General features: G+C 45.1%; 1 protein-coding gene across 1 annotated transcript; it reads right to left on the minus strand.

Moving 5' to 3' along the window:
- Nucleotides 1-223: 223 nt before the first annotated feature.
- Nucleotides 224-3,913, minus strand: LOC149831629 (uncharacterized protein At5g02240-like). The gene is made up of 7 exons (XM_090014023.1): nt 3,790-3,913; nt 3,482-3,708; nt 3,351-3,387; nt 2,273-2,373; nt 1,948-2,009; nt 630-753; nt 224-508 (listed from the first exon to the last, which is right to left on the minus strand). Exons 1-7 carry the CDS (start codon nt 3,833-3,835, stop codon nt 389-391), a joined length of 717 nt encoding a protein of 238 aa, XP_089870149.1. The 5' UTR covers nt 3,836-3,913; the 3' UTR covers nt 224-388.
- Nucleotides 3,914-9,166: the final 5,253 nt, after the last annotated feature.

Below are 9,166 nucleotides of genomic sequence, written 5' to 3' on the forward strand. Positions count from 1 at the left end.
ATTATCCTCTTTTTTTGGATAAATGGATTTGGATGTACCCACTTGTCCAGGAAGCTGGGATAAAACGGGATATTGCATTATATCTGATGTCCCAACTTATCCTGTTTTTCTAGACAAACTGGTGCATTCAGACTACGGGTTACTTGGATGTTCCGATTGGTCTAGAGAAGTGATGTAAGCTCAGATATTGCATTGTATTTCAGTTGTGGCCTAATCACTCAGATTTGAAAACGAAGTGCATGCATGAGCAACCACTTGTTAATTCATTCCTTCAGTTTGTACTTCATAGTGCCTTATTGTAGCATGTTTGTCAGCCATGACTCCAAGATTATAAAAGAGTAGCTGCTTAATTGTCATGCACAGCGAGCTCAGCTTCAGCACCGAGCTTTCAAAAAGATGTGGTGATTTGTGAGAAAAACGCCTTGAAATCTTTTGTAGGCGGGCCAGCATCCTCAGCCTTTGATACCAGGTCGAATGCTTTATTCTTTGCCTCCTGAAACTGCAGTGCCTGCAGACAAGAAATCAAAGCAATTTTCAGGCAGAGAACAGGATGCCTGTATGTTGTATGCGGAAACCTGCAGCAAACATGTTGATGCATGTGCATCTGTGCACCACAGCTATTAACATACCTGAATGCCAACCTCTGCTACATCATCCCTGGTAACTGACACTGTTTCTGTTGTTCCCAACTCGTCATCTTTTCCAAACAGCAACTCTCGTCGACCGCCTTCTTCGTCCAGCAACATTCCAGGTCTTGAACACAGAGGACAAATAGCAAATAAGAATGAAGATTAGAGGAAAATTGTGCTCATTTAGTCTAACCATGTTGTCTCTGTGAATGTGCATCAAACATGCAAACACACCAACATGAGTATTCTCTACTTTCCATAATTGATGGCATCTGGATTGCTGTGGAGGTACTAGCTACTGAATATAGGGCTATGATCACATAAGCATGGTGATTCATGGACCAATGACATGATTGTGATGCACATACCTTGGCCTTAGGTTGATTGCTTTAAATTAACTGGCAAGGTCATGCATTCAAAGAATAAGAATGATGAGCATAACGGAGAAGTGCACTTATTATTTAAGCATTCAATACACAAGCTTGATAAGATTTGAGAAGTAGAGCTGGTAAACCAACCAAACAAGCTGAGCTTAGATCATTCAAGCACTAACCAACTTATGCTGGCTCAGGCTGAGGGCTGGGAAATGAGATGAGCCGCTTGTGTTGGGCTCTTAAAGAGCTTGTTCGAACTCTTAAAACATACTCGGTAAGCCGAACATGAACGGTAGGTGTTCAGATTGGCTCAGCATGTATAAGCTCATTAAATAGTAATAAATATAATTTAGACATTGTTTACATCACATAATATAGTGTGGAACAAATAATTGAACTATATGGCTTGCAAGCAATAGGTATCGAGATAAAATCTTACTCCTTCCAAACTCTCAGACTGTCCTTTTTGTAGTCATATTATACAGTGTTACTTTCGACTCCAAAAAAATGTATTTTTTTGGTAATGCATTTTACATAAAATGGTGACGTCCCGTCACAATACTAGGTTTCAGACCCAAACCTAAGCCTCAACCCACTATTTCTTCGACACGGTGGTTCCATAAATAATACTAAAAATCTAGATCTTGAAATAATATTAGGAACTTTGACATTTTGACAGTAAAAATACATCTGGCTATCCAGATCAAAGCGGAAAAAAGCAATTACTTAAAAATAGTTGATTCTGTGTTCCCTAGGACATAAATCGCAGATGCGAGTTAGAGAAAGAAATTACTGAACAGGATCTTTAAGGCCAATTAAAACAAATGATCACTTCTTTACTGAACCAAAGGATGCATAACAGAAATGTTCCAACAAATTTGTGTAGGACATCCATATAGTAACTAATTAAATACGTTCAGATCATAAGAAATTCTAGAAGGTACCTTATGATTGTATATGGTACACCTGAGTTTACCAAGTAATCCTCAGATTTACGCTTCATTGTCTGAAAGCACAAAACATTGTCAATTGACATTCAATTTCAGTCCTCTATAAAGTTCCAACAATTTTCATGAGCAAAGCATTTCATATTATTTACAGAAAAAAAAAAACTTAGACAAAATCATTCTTCAAAAAAAAAAAAACAAAAGGAAAGATGAACAGGTCAAACAATAAAAAAAAGGAGTAAAGGACATGAAAGCCAAAACAACTAACCAACAAAACGTCATAAAAGGACTTTAAAAGAATTTCTAACGAAAGCCAACTTACCACTATCTTATGATATAGAGGTTGGTCAGCAAAATGACGATCAGGATCCGATCCACCCATGGCCCCCACCACAACAATTTGCTTTGCTCCCGCATTTATAGCTGCATAACTCTTTAAGTAATTAAAGATAAACCGTAATAACATGGCACTGAAAGGCCCTTTCAAAGGAATGATGCTTCCTTTTGAGTGTAACAAACACCCTCGTGGGGGTGATCCTGCCACTGGCTGGCTGGAAAATGGCCACAAATTTTTTTTATTTTTAATTTTTTCTAACAATTAGTTGTAATTTTCTACTTTCTGCCATTTTCCGGTCAGTGTTGGCCGAAAAACGTCTAGCCAATTTATTTTGACTTTTTTTTGAGGTTTGGAAATCCTAAACTTGGTTTTTAAGGTTTCTGTCATCCAAACCAGAGTTACTAAAAGCTTATTAGATAAGTTGAAAGCCCGCTTTCCAGAAACTTGATTCAAAAGCGCTATAGTTCTCGCTTCTAAAACTTGATGAGAAACTTGATTCTTCCACACTTCTCCTGTGGCATCATATATTCTTTATACATGTTTTTTACTCTACTTTTCATGTTTTTTGTGTTTTATATCACACCTCATTCATTTATTTTTATGTGCTTTCTTTAAATTGACAGTCATTATTTTTAGATTTTGTTAAAAATTTAACTCCAGTAAAAAAATCATGAAATTTAAGAATAATCAAATTTTAGAATTCATTTTATTTGTATTCTATTTCTATTCTCATTCAATTCTTATATTGTTCTTTTTTTATTTTTCGCTTTTCCCTTCTTATATATTTTAAAATGCATAACTTCTGTCTTCCGCTTCCATTATTAATTTCGGCTTCAGCTTCCTAGTCTTGAAACCTTAATCCAAACACAAACAAAATCTGATTTTTGGTAAACCAAGTTTACAAGCCAGCTTTTGAAAAATCTGGGTTCGCCTTTTGTCATCCAAACTGGGTGCTTTCTTTATTCTTTTGTGAATTCAGATTGTGCGCTTAGTGTTTTAAATGGCATAACCCAAAAATAGTAGGTTATTGAACAAAGAAAAAAAACAGATAAATAATACCAACCGGCATCAATCTGATGCTTTTGTCCCCACCAATCAATCTAAAATCCAAAAAGTAAAACGTAAATAGAATTGCACATAAAATGCTCGAAAAAAAGGTACACGAATTCCAGAAATCAAACTCCAGAGTCAGACCTGTTCAGGGTTTGCCTTTGTCTTTGGATCGTCAGGTGAGCTTGTGACAATCACCAATGCATCGATACCACCTTCAAAGGCTGGAAGAATGCTGCTGGGGTCTGTAATATCCCCAACAAACACATCGTCACCTCCTCCTAGTTGCCCCTTACTCTCCTCTCTCCTAACCAAAGCCCTTGCGATGAACTGATCGCTCCTCTCCTTCAGTTTCTTATAAACAATTTTCCCTGAAATCCCACAAAGCACTCATTCAAGATGGGAGTGAGAGAGAGTAAATGGTGATTGGGTTTCCTAGGAAAAAAATTTACCAGTTCGTCCGCCGGCTCCGGTGACCAATACCGTCATCAAAGCCATGGATACCAGAAGGCGCTTGTGCTTGGGTTCTTGCCGACGACGATGGGGAGAGCTTGTGTAAACCTGACACGCACTCGCAAACACATTATTACCCCCATTTGTATTTACCACGAAACCGGTGAGGATGTCAGATCACTTATCTGCTCTTGCCACGTGTCCAAGCAATTCAGGGTTCCATTTTGCCCTTCTTGTTGAAAAAATAAAATTATGAAACACGCTGGGTCTGTCGGAGGTTGTTATGATCCGAGTGTTGAGTGTTCACCTATGACAGCGTCCTTTCACCCCCTAATATCATTGATGAGGCAGCCATCAAAGAAAGAAAGAGGTGGGACGACTTCGCCTTCACTGATAACTGACTTCAACTCGCCGCTGCTGTTCAGCCGACTCCTCAGGCTCAGCGGTGTCACGATCCTCTAGTTCTCCTCCAATACCAACTGGTTTGATATCCAGACCAACTTTAATATCGTCTAAGTTTCTGATGCAATTTGGAAGATTAGCGGCGATGTGTTTGGTTTTAAATACCCTAATTAATGCAATGAAATATGGCTGTTCCCTTGCGACTTACATTGTACAGTTGCGCTAGAGTCTGTTTTGCTTTTGTTGAGTCTGATGTAAGCTGCCCGGTTCAGGTGAATCAATACCCCGAAGGGACAGCCCGTATACTTGAACTGTAATAGCCTGCGGGCAAAATTGTGAATGAATTAAATGCGTTGAGCTTTCTTTTGTTCACCCTCGTTGTGATTGCTTCTTGTGATTGCAACTTCTCTCCCTCTATTCTCTCTTGCTCTCTTGCACTCTGATCATAAGCTTCCGCGACCGGCAAGCGAGCTGACGAGTAGGCTTGCGGCGGTAAGGAAGGACCGTCGCGCCGCGCTGGCCCATTGAAGGAAATAGGCCCGTGACAAGTGGTACCAGAGCCCGTTCTCGTGCTGGGGAAGGGACTCCGGAGTCGGTGTCGACAGACACGCCGACAGGCTGCGATTTGTGAGCAAGACATCGTGGCGCCTTATCAACACTTGCGCAACACCAGAGGCAAGGCAGTTGCCGAAGCTGAGGAGATGGGTTCACCTCGGGGCCAAGAAGAGTTGGCTGCAACTGTTAACAAGTTGGTGGAAGATGTGACTTCGCATGATGAAGCGATCTCACGCGCATGTGAATCATTCAATGGATTGAATGATGTGGTGGCGAGCCTGCAAGAGCAGGTGAACTTACTAATGGGGCAGGTCACTTCGTTGACGACTACAGTGACCGATCTTGAGTTGAGGAACCGTACGTTGCAGCGGACGGTGACCCTGAATGGCGGAAATGGTGAGAGACCGTCAAGGATTGATGTACCTAGACCCGCAAAATTCAATGGTTCTCGCGACAGCAAGGCCATTGAGAACTTCTTGTTCCAAGTAGAAGACTACTTGGATATCCAAAATGTGACCCTTGAAGATCTGAGGATCAAGGCTGCAGCGGCCTTACTTGATGGTGATGCTATCGCTTGGTGGAGGCGGAAGCGCAATGACATGGAGAGGGGTCAATGTGTGATAGACACCTTTGACGACTTCAAAGTAGAGTTGCGCAACTACTTCATGCCAAGAAATGCGCAGAGACAGGCTTACCGGATGGTTCGTGAACTCAAACATACTGGTTCGTTGCAAGACTATGTCCGAACGTTCCAGAAGCTTATGCTGGAGATACCTAACATGCCAGAAGATGACATGCTCAACTGGTTCATTGTGGGACTTCAACCATGGGCACAGTCCGAAGTGGAAAGGAGCAACCCCCGTATTTTGGAAGATGCATATGTGGCGGCAGAGCGCTTAGTTGATACTCAGCGCAAACCTTTCACCCCATCAACCAAAGTTGGGAAGAAGCCTGACCACGGAGGCAAGAAGGATGAGCAGCGCAACGATAAAGGTGAGGCGTCGACACGCCATAAATTCGAAAAGAAACAGAACTACACAAAGCATAACAACAGCAACAAGGGTGCGGTTGTGACATGTTGGTTCTGTGGTGATAGACATATCGCCCGGCAATGCCCAAAGCGCCTTGTAAAGGACGACGGGCAAGCCAATACTGCACAGGAAGAATGCAGCGATACTGAAGGCAGTGACACTGAGACCATGCAACCGAGGATGGGCGCCATGCGATCGATTAACGCAGCTAGAAGTTGCGCAGCTAAGAACATGCAGGTCAGTAAGGAACTTATGTACGTAGAAGTCATTATGAATGGAAAGTCTACTTCGGCAATGGTAGACTCCGGGGCCACACACAACTTTGTCTCGCAGGAAGAGGCAGAGCGGTTGGGCTTGAAAACTGGGCCAAAACAGAGGACTATCAAAACAGTAAACTCTGAGGCCAAGCCCATTCTTGGTGAAGCAAGAGATGTGGCTACTCAAGTGGGGAGTTGGGTCGGCAAAGCCAACTTCTCTGTGGTGCCCCTGGACGATTTCAAGGTGATTCTGGGTATGGAGTTTCTGCGAAGCCAGAATGTGATGATGCTGCCAAAGTTTAACACGTTGACGATCATGGGATCAGACCTGTCCCACACAGTGCAATGCCTTACGCAGAAAGGCAAGTCTTCAGTGTTATCAGCAATGCAACTGAAGAAGGGTGTCAAGCATGGAGAGCAGACATTCTTAGTTGCAGTGCGTGCAGATGAAGGGAAGGTAGAAGCAGCAGTGCCGCCGACCCTAGCCCCTCTATTGGAGGAGTTTCGGGGGGTGATGCCTCCGGAATTGCCAAAGCGTCTTCCGCCAAGACGCGAGGTCGACCACAAGATTGAGTTGACCCCGGGAGCAAAGCCTCCCACAATGGTTCCATACCGTATGGGGCCAGCAGAGTTGAAGGAGCTGCGCAGGCAGCTAGACGAGATGTTGGACGCAGGCATTGTTCGTCCATCAAAAGCCCCATTTGGTGCCCCGGTCCTTTTTCAGATGAAACATGATGGCTCTAAACGGTTATGTGTGGATTATCGGGCCTTGAACAAGGTCACAGTGAAGAACAAGTACCCATTGCCATTGATAGTAGACTTGTTCGATCAGCTAGGCAGTGCCCGTATCTTTTCCAAGCTAGATCTGCGATCGGGTTACTGGCAGGTGAGGATTGCCGAAGGTGATGAGCCGAAAACAACTTGTGTCACCCGCTATGGTGCTTACGAATTTCTAGTAATGCCATTCGGGTTGACAAATGCTCCAGCCACGTTCACGACTTTAATGAACCAAATTTTCTACCCTTACTTAGACAAGTTTGTGGTAGTCTATCTGGATGATATCGTGATCTACAGCAGTAACATGGAGGAACATGTCGGGCACTTGCGAACAGTGTTTCAGGTGCTGAAGGAGAATGACCTCTGTGTTAAACGAGAAAAGTGTCTCTTCGGGCAGGAGGAGATCAGCTTCCTTGGCCACGTTGTGGGGCGTGGTGTGCTGCGTATGGATGGGCAGAAGATAAGGGCCATCCAGGAATGGGTTCCGCCAAGCAAAGTGCCAGAATTGCGGTCATTCCTCGGCTTGGCAAATTATTATCGGCGTTTCATCGAAGGTTATTCTCTCATTGCTGCGCCCCTCACAGATTTGTTGAAGAAGAATCGGGTATGGCTCTAGACAGGAGCGTGCCAAGATGCCTTCGAGGGCTTGAAGAAAGCCTTAGTGAGAGAGCCAGTGCTGCGACTGCCTGATCATTCGAGACCCTTCGAAGTCCACACTGATGCCTCAGACTTTGCCATTGGCGGGGTTATTATGCAAGACGGGCATCCGATCGCATATGAGAGTCGTAAGCTGAAGGATGCAGAGAGGCGGTACACAGTGCACGAACGTGAGATGACCGCCATTGTGTATTGCCTCAGGACCTGGCGGCACTACCTTTTGGGTGCCGAGTTCGTCGTCAAGACGGACAATGTGGCCACCAGCTATTTTCAGACGCAAAAGAAGCTGACGCCCAAGCAAGCTCGATGGCAGATGTTTTTGGCTGAGTTCGACTTTGCCTTAGAGTACAAGGTTGGAAAAACCAATGTTGTGGCGGATGCTTTGAGCCGTAGGGCTGAATTAGCTGCTGCGCGCGCAGAGCCTTCTGAAGTGCATTTGGTGGGTGCATTGCTGATTCGCATCCGCGAGGGTACACAGCAGGATCCGACCGCACAACACCTTGTTTCTCTGGCGCAGGCAGGGAAGACTCGACGATTTTGGCTACAGGATGGCCTTTTGGTAACAAAAGGGGGACGCATCTTTGTACCACGGTGGGGAAGCCTTCGCCGAGAGCTACTCAAGGAGTGCCATGATACACTATGGGCCGGCCATCCTGGTCAGGAGCGGACCTTAGCACTCCTTGAGCGCGGCTACTATTGGCCGCAGATGAGAGACGATGTTGAGGGGTATGTGCGGACATGCCTCATCTGTCAGCAAGATAAGGGGACAAACCAGAAGGCTGCCGGTCTCCTTGAGCCTCTACCAATTCCAGAACGTCCTTGGGAAAGCATCTCTATGGACTTCATTGTTAGTCTGCCAAAGGTAGAGGGCCTCAGTTCTATTTTAGTCGTGGTGGATCGTTTCTCAAAGTATGCCACCTTCATCTCAGCTTCCAAGGAGTGCCCTGCAGAGAAGACTGCAGAGTTGTTCGTAAAGCATGTGGTGAAGCATTGGGGCATACCAAAGAGCATTATGAGCGATCGCGATGCTCGCTTCACGGGCAAATTCTGGCGTGAAGTATTTCGGTTACTTGGCTCTGATTTGCTGTTTTCAACAAGCTTCCATCCGCAGACAGATGGGCAGACAGAGCGCATCAACGGGATACTGGAGCAGTACCTTAGGCACTTTGTTAGTGCCAATCAGAAAAATTGGGTGAAGCTCCTTGATGTGGCACAGTTTTGTTATAATCTGCAGAAGAGCGAATCTTCAGGCCACAACCCGTTTGAGATAGCCACGGGGCAGCAGCCACTAACCCCGCACACTCTTGCCGCACAAGAAAAAGGAAGGCCATCCTTCGCCTATCAGTTTGTTCGCGACTGGCACGAGCAGAATGAGTTGGCGAAGGCATTCTTACACAAAGCGGCGAAGAGAATGAAGAAGTGGGCGGACAAACACCGTCGGCCCGCAGGGTTCCAGGTTGGGGACCAAGTGTTGGTGAAGTTATATCCTGGTCGCACAGGCATCTTCCGCGGGCGGCACCGCGGACTACTCAGAAAGTATGAGGGACCCTTCACCATCACAAAGAAGGTGGGCAAGCTGGCATATAAGCTGGAGTTGCCCCCAGACTTCAAGGTGCACCCGGTGTTCCACGTGTGCAACCTCAAGCAGTTCCATCTAGATGATGGAGACCCGGAACGCAATGTGCCGCAACGCGCTC

The sequence above is a fragment of the Nuphar pumila genome, chromosome 7 (assembly GCF_984573655.1).
Source record: "Nuphar pumila chromosome 7, dmNupPumi1.hap1.1, whole genome shotgun sequence".
NCBI classification, from domain to species: domain Eukaryota; kingdom Viridiplantae; phylum Streptophyta; class Magnoliopsida; order Nymphaeales; family Nymphaeaceae; genus Nuphar; species Nuphar pumila.

Coding starts and splice junctions, on each gene's coding strand:
- LOC149831629 (XM_090014023.1), bottom strand. CDS start 3,835: ATGGCTTTGATGACGGTATTGGTCACCGGAGCCGGCGGACGAACTG. Junction 2,010..2,272: donor CTCTATATCATAAGATAGTG/GTAAGTTGGCTT, acceptor TTGTGCTTTCAG/ACAATGAAGCGTAAATCTGA. Junction 509..629: donor TAGCAGAGGTTGGCATTCAG/GTATGTTAATAG, acceptor TCTTGTCTGCAG/GCACTGCAGTTTCAGGAGGC.